We start from the raw sequence: 18,171 nt of genomic DNA on the forward strand, positions 1-18,171 counted from the left end.
TGGACGTAGTTCCTTTTTTTTTTTTTTTTTTTGTATTGGCTCTTAAATAATCTTTAACAAAATATACCCAAGACTGTTCATTTTAAATAGTAAAAGTTACATGGCTCGGGGTTGCAAAACTTGTAGTTAAGTATGTTTTGTAAACTAGGGATAAAGAAATACAATAAACTGAAACAACAAAAACATTTGACAAATTGGAGGTCTGCGCAGAGGGATAAAGATGTGCGTGAGTGGATGCCATTCAGGGACCAAGCTCTTCTCCCTCCGGGACTGTGTGTGCTTCTGCCAAGGGCCTTGTTTCAGCTTGGTGGCCTGGGAAGGGGAAGGGCATCCGTGGAGGGAAGTCCTCCGAGTTGGGCAGCTCCAGGGCACGTGTGACGTGTGTGTTGCCCTGTCCTCTTCACTGTAGGCCTTGCCATTGGCCCTTAGAAAAATGGATGCAGACTCAGTTTTCCCCAGGAAGGGCAAGGTTTTTGTTGTCCCCATTACCCAGCTGTGGGGGCAGAAAGCAGGCGCCCTGGAGGGGCCCCCCGAGGAGCACGGGTGCCAGGAGCTGTGGGCACACGAAGCAGAATGAAGCTCAGTCCCCGCTCTCCTGGCGCCATGCTCAAGTCCAGGACACAACCACAGATGCAAGGCCAGCAGCTACTCCCAGGGTGCAGGAGGGCTTGGGGGAAGGGAGAGGAAGCCAGAGGAAGGAGCAGGAAAGGCTTGATGAAGAAGATGAGGTGTCACAGGGGCTTGAAGGTTGGGACAGATTCCCAATTCAGAGGGAGAGTGGGGGACGTGAACCCAGGGGCACGGTGCAAGCAAACCCCGAGGTGGAAGAGCGTAAAGCTCTCCAGAAGTGTGGGGAAGACCACTGTGTCCAGAGGGAAGAGTCCTGCAGGGGAGAGGCAGGTCGGAGTCAGACTGTAATTGGCCTTGGGTGACAGGGTACAGTATAAAAGGAGCCGTTGAAGTTTATTGAATTAAAGAATGAAAATACCAGAGTCTTCGAAAGCTTAAGACTACAATCTGTGCAGGCAAAAAAATTTTCAGTTCAGCTTGGACAAGCTTTCCGAGAGCACAGTGTAAGGCATTCCTACATGGTTGACATCTCTGGGGACTAACGATTCTGACAGAGGGAGCTCCAGGGAGGGGGTGTGGTCCTCATGGCTACCATATCTGAAAAGACAAGAGACAAAACAAAACCAAGGGAGGAGTGAGGAGCCACCAGGAGACAACGGAACTTCAGGGTACCATGAAGGGCTCCCAGCTCTCCTGAGATCTGACCATCTTGATCTGATGAGTATTAAAAAATTCTCATTGATCTTGCTTATTTTTAGAAGAGTGACTCAATTAATTGTCTAGTTTATAAGAATTTTCTTAGCAAGTTCTATGTAACCAGCACTGTGCGTACCTTCTGTCTCTGACCTTTTCCCCCAAGACTCAAATAGCTTCTCTCATTTGCTCCACATGAGCCCCCTGGAATTGGAGGGCCAGAGGGATTGGGAGCCAAGTTTTTGAAAGGCAGGAGGCTGTGTCTGGCTCCTTGCTGGGCTGTCAGAGCACAGAGCTGGCTGGGTAGGAACAGACGGCACGTGCACGTATCCCGAAGTGATGGTGGACTGTCCAGTGTGGCTTAAGGATGAGTCCAATCAAGCCATTTTCCCGGACTGCATGGCTCTGTGTCCAAGTGTTTCTCTTTATTTCTAGGGGAACTACAGCACCGTTGTGAAGCGGGACCCAGTCCTGCATTGGAGCTGGAAATCCGAGCTCCCTTTGGAATGTGCGACCCACTTTGTAAGAATGAGGAGTAGGGTGGATGATGCCAAGATTCCCGAGCCGAGGTTCTGGAGCAACTGGAGTTCATGGAAGGAAGCAGATGGTAAGAAGTGAAGCGATAAAAGAGTAAAGGGGTTCACTGTCTAATATTTTTCAGGGATCAGTACAGGCAGTTCCTGGGGAGGCCTACTGTGGAGGAGTGGGTGGGGAGGAAGCAGGGGACAGGCAAGGGGAGGACAGTGAGTGCCCGGGGGAAGAGCCTTGAGGGTCTTATTGCTGATGGACCATCCAGAAGGAGAGACGGAAGCAAAGGGAGACATTTAGGTGACCGGCATTTTAGGAGTGATCTACAGGACAATTTAGAGATTATGAGGGACACGTGGCTTTGGAGCTGGGCAGACCTGGTGGGTGTGAACATGGATTTACCACTTGCTGGGTTGAGGGAACTTGAGCTCAGTCCCGCCTGTCCCGTTGGGTAAGGTTGGCAAGGTAAGGATGAGAGGAGAGACTACACATAGCACTTAGCACAGGGCCGCCCACACGGCTAGGGTCAGGAGAGAGCAGCTACCGCAGTCGTAACGGATCCCTGGCATTAATACACTCACCCACAGGGTGGCAGTGTGGCTGCCGTCTCGGTAGTAAGAACGAGAACCGCCGTATTACTGTGACAACAGGACTGATGTGCTTTGTGTGAACCAAAGTTTATAGATTTACTGTAGAAATTTAGTTCCTATTTTTTCCAGGAGGTAGAAAGAGCTAAAGTTATCTGTTGAGAGTGAGACAGGAGGGGGCTGGTTTGAATTTTGAGGCCAATTCTGACCGAGCTGTCTGTTTTTTCCTTGCAGCACAAAAGTCACTTGGACGTGATCCATTGTTCCTTTTCCCTAAAGATAAGCTGGTGGAGGAAGGCTCCAATGTCACCATTTGTTACATGTCTAGGAACCAACAGGATAACATATCCTGTTATCTGGAAGGCCAGCAGATCCATGGAGAACAGCTTGATTCAAATGTGTCTGCATTCAAGTTGAATAAGGTTTCTTTCATTAGGAAAACAGGGACAAATATCTTTTGTAAGGTGGACCAAAAAGACGTTATAAAAGGCATCGTTCTCTTTGTCTCAAGTAAGTGTACACATTCTCTGTGCCCCCCCTTCCCATTTCCTATGGAATAGATCAATCTCCTTTTACCAGAAGACAAGTAAATATTTCTACTTGTGGTCTCAGTTTTCTTTTGTTTCCCAAGTCTTCTAGGGAAAACTCTGGAAAAGAGATTCTGAAGCAATACTTGGAGAAAGGATTTCCTGTTGTTTTCTTGAGCTTAGCTGACAATTTTATTCCTAGAAACCAAGAGTATTAAAGGGGAGAAAGTTCAGGTCATGACCTGGACTACTGTGAAAATACCCTGCTTTGCATTAGTTGTGCTGGAATTGCCCCAGGATGGGGGTGAGGGGTTGAGGGGGGAGTGCGGTGCTACAGGTTGGACCCTGCCCCAGGAGGCAGCCAAGGTGGTGGCCCGAAGACCTGGGTTCCAATCTTCTTTCCACGGCTGGGCATGCCGTCTTGGCCAAGTTTCCTAGCCTCTCCCAAGTTTCCTCCTCTGTGATCAGGCACAGTAAGATTGTTGTGAGAACTGATGAATGTGATGAGGCACTGGCAATGTGACTTTCTGGAGCAGCTGATGTGTTGGCTTCCGCTGAAGTGAGCCTTTCGTTGGTCCGAGGACCTCTGTGGCCTCAGACCCCAAAGAGAGCTTTCCACTTCATTTGTCTTTCAATAAAGGGCTTCAACTAGATCTTTCATCTGCTTTTATTCTGTACGCACAGAAGTACTTGAGGAGCCCAAGGACTTTTCTTGTGAAACTCAAGACTTCAAGACTTTGACGTGTACTTGGGATCCTGGGACTGACACCAGCTTGCCTAAACGGTCTTCCCAAAGCTACACTTTATTTGAATCGTAAGTGAGCTCTGATTCTGTGAGTGACAGATTCTTCCTTGTTTAAGGTGCCTTTGACAATATAACGAAAGCCACATTTAGATGTTGCCGAAGATTTGAACAAATATTTTCAAACCACCCTGCCACAGTCAGGAAGAAACCTTTAAGTGGTCACAAGTGTGTATAATACTTTCTACCCGAGTTTTGTTTAAAAAAAAATGTAGTGTAAAAATGATAAGAAAGACAGTTAATGGTGAATCTTGATGTGAAAATAGTTGTCTATCCTGATGTAGACCAACCTAATTCCTAACTTTTTAAGACTATCCAAAGTGAATTAAGGAGAGTTCTCACCACCCGAGATGGGAAGTCAGCTATTCATGCACATAAATCAAACTTCCTGAAACAATATTTCCCTCCGTGGTATTTGTTGGTGATAGTTTGATGCTGTAGTGTGGAACACAGTTTGAAAGCCAGTGAGTGTGTCCCCTGAGGAATTCAGGGGAACACATCTGCACTGACAAAACTGGAAATCCTGAAATTGTTGTGTTGTTTTGTTTTTAAAGATTTTCCGGGAAAAAGATACTCTGTGAACACAAAAACTCGTGTAATTGGCAAGTAGATTCAGACTCGCAAGAAATGTATAACTTCACACTCGTGGCTGAAAACGCCTTAGGAAACAGAAGTGTCAGTGTTCTTTTTAGCCTGACCCATCGAGGTGAGACTCGCGTGTCCTAGCCCACTGCGGTCACTAACGCACCTTTGTTTGACACACCGTGTGATCAAGTAAATCCGCTGTAGATTTGTGCCTAATCCACATCCTGAGTGACAGTTTTAGCTTATAATTCTTGTTCACGCCATGCTTCTCTTCACGGATGCAAGCATGACCTCTGGCCCCCACCGCTTGTTTGTTTAGATAATGTAATAAGGGCCCGTGAGGTTACTACTCAGCTTCAAGCTGGAAATCTGACAATGACGCGTTTCATCTCCCATCCCACAGCCCCCGCCCACTCCTTCCACTGCGATAATGGCAGATTTAAATCATGTGTATGTGTACCTGCGTATGTGTTCTCCTTGTGTCATCCCCCAAATACTGTTTTTGTTTTGTTTTAATGTATGCAAAGGACGTCAAGTTCTATGTAATAATCTAGTAAATGCTTTTTACATAATATTAATTTGCTGATTTTTACTCATATTGCTGAGTGTGGCTGTGGTCCTTCCATTTTCACTGCTGTAGAGTATTTCATTACATAAATAAACAGTATTTCATTCCTGCATCTCCTCTGATGGATTTTCAGATTGTATCAAGGATCATGCGCTTGAATACGGTGTTAATAAGAGTGTTTTTATAGATGTATTCAGTACACACCAAAATTGGTTTTCTTGTGTATACACCTATATACCTGAGTGGAATTGGCGAGGACTCAGAAAATGTGAATGTTCAACTTGGAAGATAATGACAAATTAATTTCCACAGTGGTTGTACCAATACATTCCCTCAAGTTGATATTGTCACCTTTTTCGTTTTTGTCAGTTGAATGGGTGTAGTGGTACTTCACGATGGTTTTGAGCTACACATCTCTTAAGCTGAATATTGCTTCAGTGTTTTGACCACAACCCCTCTTTCATGAAATGCAGACTCTTTTAACATGTTCATTTTTTCTGCTCCTCCTTCTCCTTTTACCTTCTTAATTCCTACACATCGTTCTGATTTCAACTTAATCATCACTTCAGTCAGTCAGTTAATTACCAGGTGCCCCCAGTGTGGCAGACACTGGAGGCCCAGCAGTGAACAGAATTTGAGCACCTTCCCCTAATGAGCATATGTGCTGGTGTGTGTTGAGGGAGAGGGTTGGGAGCCGGGAGTGGAGACACACAGTAAACATGTAAACAAGTTAATAAGCATTGCTGAGTCCTACCAAGAAGATAAAGTTTAGGTAAGTGGGTAGAGAATGCCTGGGGTGCTACTTCAGTTAAGATGAAGGTGTTGATGGACAAGAAGGCAAAAAACATCTAGGGGAAGAGCGTTGGCAGCCAAAGGAACAGGATTTGAAAAGGTCTTGGGATGTGAACATGCTCTGGGTGTTTGAGGGACAGAAAGAGTGTCCTTGTGTCTCTCCTGTGAGAGGAAGGAGACTAGGCAGTAGGCAGTGGCCACGCAGCACCTGTGCAAGTGGGTAAGACAGAAGATTTTTTATTTCAAAAATTCTTTAATTTTTTTGGTTCTAAAATTGCCACTTGGTTCTTTTTTTTTTTTTTTTAATAGTTTCTATTTCTCTATGGAGAAGTGTTTTCCTTATGTTCTTTTCAGATGTATTTACTTTTACCTCATTTATCTGTTTTAAAATCTTTATCTAATACTTGTAGCATCTTCAGGGAAATATCTTGATGCATGGATCATCTCAAGGTTGGCGTCTGTCTTTTCCCATGGAAATTGGTGACACTTTCTTTTTCTTTTTCTTTTTTTTTTTTCATTTTGGACTGTAGCCTTCACATTGTTAAGGGTTATTTTGGTTCGACTCTGGCTTCTGTTATATTCTCTTTGAGGATCACTTCTCCACATTTTGACTCCGTTCTACAATCTGCCTGCTTTTGTTTAATTTTAAGAATCTCAGTTTCTTTTTATATTTTGTTCAGATTTCTAATATAATCAGTGAGGAGACACAAGGCTATAGTTGGCTTACTCTGTCTTGGCTGTCAGTCTGCTTTTGTTTGTCACTTTCTCAAACAATAAACAAAAAAAAAATGCTTATTGAATAAATCAAGGAAGAAATGAATTGTCTGTTTGCCAAAGGCTTTTTGGATCTGCGCTTAAATGTTTTTTATGTTTTAACCTTTTTTGGCAGTTCATCCAAAGACTCCCTATAACTTATTCCTCAAAAATGTCAGTGGCACAAAGGCCACCGTGACCTGGAAGGTGCACCCCATTGGGAATTACTCCACACTTTTGTGTCAGCTTGATCTCCTTGGTGAAGGAAACGTGATACAAGTAAGAATACTGCTTAATTTTCTATTTTCAAAAATTTCTTTATGTTTGAACAGAAAGGCTGCTGAATACAATCTCTTTAAACTCTTTTTCCTATGTGGGTTCAGATGGTGTGGGTCATCTGTGAAAAAGGTCCAGGAAATGAATCATCAATTTTAAGAGTCAGGAAAAAGGCCTCAGAGTTTTTTTTTTTTCCTCTCTAATAACTAGTCTTCCTCCAAATCAGGATGTTCCATGTGTGGTTTGGCTTTACAATAAAGTATGCTCACCAGTACTTCTGTCTTCTTTTTCCTTTTCTTTTTTTTTAAATCAAGCAACACAATGTTTCCATCAAGGAGAATGGTGAGTACCTCTTAAGTGAACTGGAGCCGGACACAGAATATATGGCCCGAGTACGCTGTGCAGATGCCAACCACTTCTGGAAATGGAGCGGATCGATAAGTCAGAAATTCATCACCGCTGAAGCTGGTATGTGCAACTCTCTGCCGTCTAACCAAGGGTCTAAACTCACTCACAGGAGGTGGGTGGGCTTCCTGGAGAACTTTTGGTTGTACCAAAAAACTACGAGGAAAGTATTACAGCAGAGGCTGGGTACCATCTTTAAAAGACAAAACAAATCTTGAATTAAATGCCTTATGAGATGTGAGTAGCAAGGCGTCTACCTTAAATATTTGCCATCCGAGATATTTCTACTGGACCTTTTCTTTCTCATCTTTGATTTTGTGAAAATGGTTTCTAAGCTACTGGTATTGCTGGATTCCCATTGGATCTGGGGCTGTGTCAATTAATATAGACTTTTAATTCAGGATTAGGGACAAACAGTAGTGTTCCTGCTGAGGAAAGCCCTGATCTCATACCAAACAGCCTTGGGCTGTGTTTGGAAATGTAATGATATTTGGAACCTTAAATCACTATTGTTGAGTCGTTGATTCCAGTGACAGCAAACTTCCCGTCATGCTCTCAGAGGTCGTTCCCTCAATATTCATGGAGCTTTTCTCCCAAATAACTACGTGTAAGGCCTCAAATAGACCTCAGGAGGTTAAATGGCCCAGCCCTGCTTTCATCTCCTTCCAATTCCAGGTAATAAAGTATTACACTGTGGCCCTGTCTACCTGACGCAACTTGGGCCATAGACTAGGGAGACTTGCCCGGTTGGCCAAGTTAATGAACAGCAGAGACCTAACAGTAGTACCAGAGTGGTTCCCATTTACTGAGTGTGTAGCATGTGCCAGACAAGCTCCCAGGGCTCACGGTGTTCTCTTTAATCCTCCCTGCATGCAGAAGTTCCCGTTAGTCTCCTCACTGGCTAGATGAGGACATGCAGATGAGGAGAAGGAGTTTAACTGCCCGCCAGCCAGTGACTGAGCTGTGACCGTGGCTCACACCGGGCTGGGCTGTCTGACTCTGAGCTCCACCCTCAACCAGACTGGGCTCTGCGTTTTGTCTCTTGGGGGTGTCATTACAGCCTTGAGATCTTGTTGATTCAAGTCCTGACAATTTTACTGCCTAAGGAAAGATTACATATACTTATTTTATTTCCTCTTATTATTTGTTTGTAGGCTGGCAGGGCTCTTTGTGTTTCTGCCTGGAGGGACCATTTTAAACCAGCGACTCTGATGGGGGGGTGGCACGAAGTGCATCAAAACCTACACCTGGGGCGGGGCCGGTCACCAGAGGCGCTCAGCCGGCCTCCTCTCCATGTCTGCAGTCCCCACCCACCCTCATACCCCACCAAGACCCATCCCTTTCCTCAGGGGTGTAGACCCCTCAAGAATCCCTGTGACTGAGATCCGTGTTCCTGATGGTGACGTGGTTTATTTCTTAGCTGTGTTTTATTAAAGAATGTTTACTTTATCACTACTGCTTTGCTTTGGGATTTTTTGCAAATTGCTTCCAATATTATACCTAAAATTTAGTGCAAGGGGAAAATGACAAAAGGGTAGTGTTTTTAGTAAGTTGTTTCTTTTAGATTATAGTCTAATAAACTGAAAATAACAAGTGTGCATTTGATGATGACAAGATGGTGAATCTATAGATTTTTTTTTTTAACCTCTGATAACACTTTGATTGATGCTGGAAATGGCAGAGTTTATGTGTATTATAATCCTGCATAAGCAGAGCCATAGTGGGCAGAGCTAAGTGACACCACGGGAGAAGTTATATTGACAGAAATGTGGAGCACCGTCAGCTGTGCTGCTGTTCTCTTTTCTTGCAAGTAGCAGTTTATAAACCAGCTGAAGATTTTGCATTGAACTTGGGATTCCATATTGTGCCTGAGTATTTCAATAAGTTTTTGACTTAATATTGGCTTTTCTGATGGCTTATACAGCAAATTGAAATCTGCCTTTCACAGATTTTTAAAACAGAGGGTCACCTTTAAGTCAAGTAGAAAGTGTCAGCAACTAAATGGAAAAAAAAAAAAGGACTGACTTAAATTTCAATGATTGGAAATTGCAAACTATTTTTTTATAAAACAGTTAAGTCTCTATGTGTTATGTTCCAAAATCAACTCTTCCTGCACAGAGATGTGTTGAATCAAATCACAAATCACTTGTGCTACAGTTTACTGGCAGGAAAGACAAGGAGGAAAGCTCTTCTAGAACAACAGAGTGATGAGAGTCATGACTGGGGGAGGCGTGTAGCCAGTGCCCTGAGGGTCCACACGCAGGCAGCTGCCCCAGGCTCAGGCCGGGAGCTGGGGGGCGCTCGTCCAGCTATGACTCCAGCGAGGGGCCAGCCTGTGTGCAGGGCCCGGGCTCCCCGATGAAGTGCCTCCATTACAACCTTCACAAATGGGGCAAGGAAGTGGCAATGGTCTGCTGCTCCTAGAAATTGCTAAACTGGGAAATTAACCTAACTAACCTCCTCAAATTGGACTGATACATGATTCCAAAATTCCTTGGTAGCTTCCAGAAGCTCTGAGGCTTGAGGTTCCTAAAGGCCCAGTGTGATGTCCCATTCAGATGTAGCAGACCTTTTGTAAAGCACCTGCGTGTGCCCCGAGTGAGGCGTAGAAGCCACAGAGTGGAACAGTGAGAGGCAGGCCTCAGCTGGGACAGGCCGTCGTCGCTTTGTCGACCGCACCAGGGAAAGGTTGGATGTATTGCTTTACATGCATATTGTGACCCAAGAGCTTCTCTTTGGTTGATTTCAGCTCCCTCAGAGGCTCTTGATGTCTGGAGAAATGTGAAGTCAGTGTCAGGACGTCCTACTGTGACTTTATTCTGGAAGGTAAGACGCACAGATTCAAAAAGACAGGTTTTTGCTTAGTGCTGTGTCTTTCACCGGAACTGGGTATTGGTGCAGCCTTCTGATTAGGACGGAACTTCACACGCATCCAATAGAATTTCCTACCTTCCCCACATCCACGTCCCTGCTAACTCCTTCCTTGGCCGCCCATGGCCTGGATGGCCAGCTCTGATTGTTAGAACCCGCATCTCCGTCACCTCCCCTCAGGCCTGCGCCTGACATTTGCAGCGCCCAGGGTCGGAGGCTAAGTGGAGAGGCGCAGACCACACTTACGTGTCATGAATATTTAAATATGTCAGAGGATTTACATTTAAAAGTTGTAAGTCAAGCTGAAAACCTGTAATATAAGATCAGTCTTGTCCTTCAACCTTGACTAACGTGCCTGCATGAGACCCTGTTTGCTTAATTACTTTTTCATCTTTTCTGTCCCTCAGTTGCCTTACACACACACACACACAGAGCAAATTAAAATAGTTTAATAGAGAAAATAACCCTCTAAGCCAAGCTTGAAATCAGACATTCTATTCTAACCAAACTGAGTAAAAAATAGGACCGTTTTGGGGTGAGTTCAAAAGGAGATTGTGTCCAGAGAAGAGGGACCTAGGCAGAAATCAAGAGAAAAGGGGACTCCTTAGCCTGGATTTGAAAAAACACTCGGTGAGAAAGCCTTCCCATTAATTAAGAAAACTAAGCATTTTGAAATGATTATCAATATCTTTTTCAGCCCCTATCAAAATTGCACGCCAACGGGAAGATCCTGTCCTACAATGTCACTGTAGAAAATCTAGACAGACCATCCGGGTTAGAGGTCCACTCCGTTCCGGCCACGGCCAACGGCACAGAACTGACCCTTGACCAGGACTCCTACCAGATCCACGTCACAGCTCTCAACAGTGCGGGCCCGTCTCCTGCTTCTGTGATTGTCGTTTCTGGGGACCCTGGAAATGGTGAGTTTGTTTTGTTTTGTTTTGTTTCTCTAGGAAGACGTGGATGGTGTTATGAGGTAGAGATGGAGAAACTGGAAAGAGTATTTGGGGAGACAAAAGATCTAGCTGGCAAACACTGACAGTTATCTGCTTTAGGTCCAGGCATGTCCGCGGTTTCCTAGGACAGTCCTCAGTGTGGGAAGATTTCAGTCGTAGTTCAGGACATTTCTGCCCCGGAGATTTGCCCACAAACTTGGGAAGTGATCTCAGATTTATTCAAATAAATGTAACATCAACACATAGTCCTAACTGAGAGTTAGAGTTGGTCTGAACATGCTTTGTGGCTTACGAAATATGATTTGCATTTATTATATGGGGAACCCCTTGCCTTATACCTTGGGCTACACATTCCTTTGGGTGCTCCCAGCTGGACGACAATTTGGTGCCCTAAAATATTTAGTAGCACCTGGCTTTCATATCAATGTTCAGCATTCATTAGAATTGCCAGATAAAATACAGGATGCCCAGTTAAACTTGAATTGCAGATAAACAACAGGTAAATTTTGAGTGTCACCCTTTTTCTAATTGTCAGATCTTAGGAAAACTGCTCTGGCACATAAAATACACTGAGGTGGCGTCCAGGTCATAAGTAGCGTGCCCATCCTTGCATAATCCGACTTAGTCCACCTCTGAAGTGTTTTTTCTTTTTTTCCTCTGCAGTCACCTCAGTTTCTACCCCTGACATCTCAGAGACAGCAGTTAGTTCAGGGGCAGCCAGCATTATGTGGGGGAGTTAAGCTGAATTAGTCATTCATTCAGCAGATAATTTTTTAAAGCGGATCAAGTACCAGACACAGCCCTTGGTCAAGGATCAGCAACCTTTTTGGTTTAAGGGCAGATAGTAAGTAATCGGGGCTTTGTAGGCCAGATGTTCTCCATTCCATATTCTATATTCTTCGTTTGTTTGTGTTTTTACAACTCTTTATAAATTGTAAAACCATTCTTCGCTCAAGGGTCCTATAAAAACAAGCTTTGGAGGCTGGATTTGTCCTGCTAGCGGTGGTTTGCTGTTCCTTGTTTTAGGGGCTGACTTCCCTTTGGGTCTCAGCAGGTCAGAACAAGGGCATCTGAAGGGCAGGTGTGAAATTCTGCTGGTAAGTGAGAGGCAGAAAAACACTCAGGAAAAAAAGAAAACCTGTCCCTCCCGCCTCCACCCCGGGCCCCACAGCAACTGAAGTGGTAGGGCTCTTACCTGCTAGACAGACTGCTTGTTCAGATTTCTTTTCTTCTTTCGATACTTTGGCAAAATGTACAACAAATTAAATCTGAAGCATTGCCCTATTTCTAATGTACAGAAGAGGTTGAAGAAGAAAGAGTTAATGGTACAGAGGATGGATTTTCTGTGTCTTGGAAACCCCAATCCGGAAAGGCCATCGGCTACGTGGTGGAGTGGTGTGACCATCCCCAGGATCTGCCCTGTGATCTCCAGTGGAAAAACCTCAGCTCCAATACCACAAGCACAGTCATCAGCTCGGGTAAAGAGAACTTCCCGTGTTACCATCTCGCTCCATCCACCTGGCAGCAAGTTCAACTAGGATTTCTGGACCATCTCAAAGATACTTTGTGCTCAACCAGTAAAACTGAAATTATACATCCAGCATGGGTCCTAGGAGTTCAGATTTTGCAATGATGTGACCTAAGATTGCATCTTTAAATCTACTTTTACAGAGAATATCCAGACCTAATGCTGGGATAGGTGTTCACGATGTTCTTGAATTTGTTCCTCTAGCTCAGCAGTCCCAGGTGAATGGCAGAGAGACAGCATAATAGTTGTCCTGAGAGCTCTCACAAAAGCAAAGAAGCTTATGGATTTGGGAGACGTAGACGTAGACCTGATGGGAATCGATCATCAAGTCTTTTGATTTCAGTGGAACGCGTAGAACTTGGTCTCCTATCTCCCACGTTAGATTTGTAATTTCAAGATTGCTAGTGTAGCAGCCAGAGGAGCCTGGGTTTGTGGCTTCAGCAGAGGGTTGGTGGCGCCATCTGCTGGGCTTAGATAAAAATGTGGGTATCATCTGGTCCAGAGGGTGGTTGACAGAGGCCACTGGAAGGCATCCAGCTGCCCTTGGGGAGTGAGGAGTCTTGGCTTGAGCAGTGTCAGTGGCCTGGTGGGTGCTGAGGGTGGACTGCAGAGGCGCCATGTGAGGGAAAGATGAGTTTGCGGAAGCAAACCTTCCAGATGCCTGGCCTTCATGGGAAAGGAGAAGTCATTGGCAGGGGATTTGGAGTCAAAGGAGAGTTTTACAGGACTTAGTCAAATTCTGCACCCAGTTTCCTACACCTGGATAAGGGCGTGTCTCAGAGCTCTTGAGGAGAGGACGATGTAAAGGACAGCCCCCAGGTGTCGTCGGAAATGATGGAGAATTCCAAGGCTCAGCAGAAGGAGGGAACACAGTGGGGATGAAAGGCAGAAACCTTAAGGAGGAAATTATTACAAAGACACAAATTCATTTTTCACTCTTTTTCTCTTCAGAAGTAAAGAGAATGTCATTCTGTGTTACTGAAAATCTCGTTTTCCTTCTCTAGGTGCTTTTAGACCAGGGGTTCGTTACAACTTCAGAATTTATGAAATTTCTACAGAAAGGATGGCTTATTTATTGGAGAAAAAGGCAGGATACTTGAAGGAACTGGGTAAGTTTAAAGCATTTAATGTCTCATGGGCAAACTTGTTCAGAACAATCCAGAGACTCTTTGCTTTGCGTTTAGGAAGATTTCAACACCTTTCCTAATTTTCAGTGTCCCATTTACTCTGATAATTGGAGTTTATTTTAAAATTATTTTTAATCATACAACTGTAAAACATTTTTATTAAAAATATAACTAATACATTGTAATATAATATATTACAAAATGTTATACAAAAGAAGACAAAAACCATTGCTAGCTTTGTCACCCAAAGGTAAATATCCAGAGTTAATAACATTTTATGTGTATCCTTTCTCTGTACAGATACACATTTTAAATAAAAATGGGATCTTACTCTGTACAGTTTGTAAAGTGCTTTTTGACTTGTATCACTAAATATTACTTAACTGTATCATTTTTTATGACTGCACGTGCCTTGTGGTTTGCGTATGTCATAGGACATTTAGGATAATTACAGTATTTTTCAACTAAAAGCTAAAATCCACCCTCAGTTATCTTCCAGTCTCAAATACTCAGTCTTTCTTTTTACTTGGTTGAATCTCTCATACCCTGACTACCATCAATTTAGTTAAATCTTTGTCCATTGCCACGATAATGGTTTTTAAATGAAGTCTTAGAGGTAGAATACTTGAGCCAAGATGTTTGAACTTCTTAAATACAATTTTATAATTTTTAAGACTTTTGATAGATACTGTTACATTGCCGCCCCCAGAACCTGTGCCACGATGCCACCAGCAGCGTGGGGGGCGGGGGGGCTAGAGCACCTTCTCGGCATCCCAGAATCACGCCCCCTGGAAGCCAGGCGGCTGGGTCCTCCGTTGTCGCGCACCGATCAGATCAGGTCTCGGGGTTCCCCGTTTGGCAGGAGCTGCCCGAGACAGGCGGGAGGGGTGTGTTGGTGCGTGTGCCGGCGGCATACGCCAGGTGTGCACCCGCGTCTGTGCGGACACAGGCTCGCGGAAGCCTTCAGGATGAACGCGTCCCGATTCTTCAGTGACGCTCTGACAGCGGTGCGTTACCACAGCCTGAGAACTAGAGTTCTTCAGATCCGCCCTCACCTCCTCCAACATCACCCTTCCTCCCCCGCCCCGTTCCTTCCACTTGCAGTTCGTGCTCTCAAATACTGTTTAGAATTCAGGAGAAGGGTGAAGTCTAGGAAAGCCTTTATTCTCTTTCTCGCTGTATGACTTCACACAAGTTACTGAGCCTCTCTGGGCATCCATTTCTACATCTGAGAGGCAAGACTTAAGACGCTTACCCATCCCCTTGCCAGCTCCCACCCACTACGTCAAGGCATACCCCTCCCGCGCCCCCAGAGAAAAAGATGGCTCCTTCACTTGGTGTGAGCATCCCCGGGCTTGGCTGTGGCTCCGCTCCTGGTTTACATGAGTGCTCTGAGACTGTTTCCAAACCCTGGCTCTTACATCATCGCCACTTCCTTCCCTAGCTCCTTCAGACAACCCTCAAGTGGTCGTGAGTAACTTGACCTCCCACTCTTTCACTCTGAGTTGGAAGGACTATTCCACTGACTCCCAGCTCGGTTTTATACAAGGGTACTATGTCTACCTGAGATCCAAGGCAGAGAAGGAGTGCCACCCGGGGTTCAAAAAGGCAACTCTTCCAGGTAACTTTTTTTAGGTTTGTTTACAGTTTCAAGATCTCATTATTTGAAATCATTGGAAAGACTGCCTGCCATCCCGTGGCCAGGATGAACCCTACGCTCCTGTGCTTTTATGGTTGAATGCTATTCTTAAACAGATTAGTAGGGTGGACAAAATGATGGGGGCCAAGATTTTTTCCTTAAAGACAATGTGGCCTGATATTTCTAGAAGCACTTGAAGCTCCTTAAGAAAACTTCCCACTTAGGAAACTTCCTGGCTAACCTTATTTTCTTTGACTTTGTTCAAACTTACCACAATGCATTTGAAGTAGCTCTTGCAAGTGATTACTCTCGCTTGCAGATTTGCGTGCTCCCCGGGAAGAGTGAAATCCTTTGGTGGAGTGTTGGCTTTCCTTGCTCTCTCCTGAACACTTGGCCAGTGTCCCCGGTGTGATGAAATTAGGATTTCATATTGGAGGCTGGTTTAGAATTGTTGGCAGTGCTGAGTCAACATGAGTATCACTGCCCAACTCTCTCACAAGATTTCTAACACACTCTTAAGAATTTTTTCTTCTTGAAAAAAAATTTTTTTTTGAAAACCACAGATAAGTCAGCTTGTTGCCAACACAGAATCGACAACCCAGAACAAAAAACATTTGTTATGGAAAACCTACAGCCAGAATCCGTCTACGAGTTTCTCGTCACCCCATACACAAGTGCTGGCAGCGGCCCCCTGGACGCCTTCACAAAGGTCACGACCCCAGATGAATACTGTGAGTTTTTCCAAATCAGAACTCTTCCTTTAGGGGTTCCTGGGAAACTAGCACATGGCCGTGGGCTTTGTCTAGATCAGGAATTTTTAAACCTTTCTTCTCTGCCTTTCTGTCTTTGTCTCTTTCTTTCTCTTCATGAAATTGTTTCGCAAAAGAAAAAAAAATGCGACACAGAATCCCACTACATGAAACAGATGAGTGAAGCTAATCCAACTGACCTATGACCTGGGAGCTTCCTCTTGCTTCTCACAGTGGCCCCTGAGGCACTTCTCTGGAACTCAGTCCCGGAATAGTTTGAAAATCACAGATCGAGTATTTTAGTGTTGACCTCGGAAGAGCCCTGTTCTGTCTTGCGAGGGGGCACGGGGTGGGGCAGGGGTGTTTTCCTGCAACCAGACTTTCTGGCTGGTGTCCCTCGGTGGTGAATGACTTGGTAAATTACTTGCTTCCTGACTTTGCCCCTTGGGGGGCACTAGATGGTGCGGTGGGGCAGGTAGTGTTGGTTCACAAACCCTGGGTTTGCAGATTTGGTGGAGAAAGGGTGAGATAAAGAGAGCCATCCTTTCAAAACGTATTTGGCTTGAAAGATGGAGAAAGAAGAGGGAGGGGGAAGAATGGCAGAAACTGGTTCCTGGTCAGTAAGATTCTCCCAGAAAACCCTGACCACCAACAAACAGGAAGGTGGGGGAGGAAGCAGGAGAAGGTAGGTGGCAAATAGGGACTCATGGAAGGTCCACGCAGGAAGGGACCTTTTGAGATAATCCTCCGTGAAAAACAAACAGGCTAAAATGTCTGCCTGAGTTACCTACTGCCCTCCGTGCAGGGTGGGGCTGAAGGCGGAGCTGCGGGGATAGGGTGGCCCCTCTAGGCACACAGAGCTGCTGGCCCTGGGTGCCCTGACTCGTGATGAGGATGCTCATGACCGCAGTGGCAGCCTGGCGCCCTCAACACTGATCACTGCTAGCCTGAAACATCACCTGGGGGCTCTCAGCCAAAGGCCAGAGCTCTCAGAGCCAGTTCAAGATTTTGGTCAACAATTCATACTACTTGAGCAGGCTTACCATTTTGGAGTGAATTTTAAATTTCCAGGCTATTTTTGTTCCAGCTTTGGTATTTACTCGGCTGGTAGAGGTGTGTGTGTTACACACACAGACACACACACACAGATAATACATATAATTACCTTTATCCCAGGTATATTTTCTGGGTTTCATTTATCTCCTTTATTCACACTAAACCTCCTTAGCCTTGGCTATGACTCTGTTGACTACGTTGATTATTATGGAGAAGGAAAATAAATTGCTGCCTGATTACAGCCATGAGAGTGAGGTCCACAGCTACACAAACAGTGTGGAGAAGTCACAGGGGCAGTGCCGAGTGACAGAAGGCAGGCCCGCCCTCGCGGCATGACTCCGCGTCTAGAGGACAGGAGACGAGGGCCATCTAGGTGGCTGAAGGACAAGAAGGGGGTTACCTTGGGAGGGGAGAATGCCTGATGGGGACGCCGGGTGCTCCCTGGGGAAGCTGGACATGTTCTTTTTCTCGATCCAAGTACTGGTTACGAGGGGTGTGTTTAGTTTGTGGAAATTCATCGAGCTGTACACTTAGCACATGCTGTGCATCAGTAAAAAGTTGAGCAAAACTTTGAGGTTTGGAAACTACTAGGGTTAGATCCCCAGCTTGTTCTCAGATACATTATAAATCCACGGTTTAACCAAATGTTAAAACCAACTGTAGGCATCAGAAGTACTGATCTTGAGAGCAAGGTATTTATTCTTCAGTGGTGGCGTCAGGAGGTTCTGGCCCCCTCCCTGACCAAACTCTGGCGTTACCCATCACACCTGTGTCAGGCCCCATTCCTGCCAGGGCAGCGGGGTTGGGGCTGGGGAGAGGAGAGGGCAGGGTGGCAAGAGGATTGAACAGAAATACTTGTCCATGTGAATGACTGTCAGCCTCCAACCCCCATCCCCTATGCGGTTTGCTTTTGTAAAAGAGGGTGTTTTCCAAGCCAGCTGAACTATTCATTGGTGGACTTGTGGGCCATGGGAACAGGAAGATGGGCATTAAAGAAAATGGAGCACAGATTGATGTATCTGAGAAATACAAATGGAATAATTATCTCTGGTTAGGACTTATTTGGCTAATTTTATCAGAGATTAACAAGAAAGGGGTGCATTAGTCAATTTGTGATGTGTAACAGAATACCTCAAAATCTCAGTAGCACACAAAACCC

General features: G+C 45.1%; 1 protein-coding gene across 3 annotated transcripts in view; it reads left to right on the top strand.

Moving 5' to 3' along the window:
- Window positions 1-18,171, top strand: part of OSMR (oncostatin M receptor) — a 51,581-nt gene that overhangs the window by 29,657 nt on the left and 3,753 nt on the right. For 2 of the 3 annotated variants that reach the window (XM_031444234.2, XM_011000602.3), the window contains exons 4-15: window positions 1,699-1,870; window positions 2,613-2,888; window positions 3,590-3,719; window positions 4,262-4,413; window positions 6,542-6,684; window positions 6,996-7,149; window positions 9,836-9,912; window positions 10,655-10,877; window positions 12,212-12,391; window positions 13,446-13,550; window positions 15,013-15,189; window positions 15,771-15,938. In XM_031444234.2, the coding sequence (XP_031300094.1) occupies window positions 1,699-1,870; window positions 2,613-2,888; window positions 3,590-3,719; window positions 4,262-4,413; window positions 6,542-6,684; window positions 6,996-7,149; window positions 9,836-9,912; window positions 10,655-10,877; window positions 12,212-12,391; window positions 13,446-13,550; window positions 15,013-15,189; window positions 15,771-15,938 (1,957 nt within the window). The remainder of the gene's footprint in view (window positions 1-1,698; window positions 1,871-2,612; window positions 2,889-3,589; window positions 3,720-4,261; window positions 4,414-6,541; window positions 6,685-6,995; window positions 7,150-9,835; window positions 9,913-10,654; window positions 10,878-12,211; window positions 12,392-13,445; window positions 13,551-15,012; window positions 15,190-15,770; window positions 15,939-18,171) is intronic. The other variant, XM_064480228.1, reaches the window with a different exon arrangement.

The sequence above is a fragment of the Camelus dromedarius genome, chromosome 3 (genome assembly GCF_036321535.1).
Source record: "Camelus dromedarius isolate mCamDro1 chromosome 3, mCamDro1.pat, whole genome shotgun sequence".
NCBI lineage: Eukaryota > Metazoa > Chordata > Mammalia > Artiodactyla > Camelidae > Camelus > Camelus dromedarius.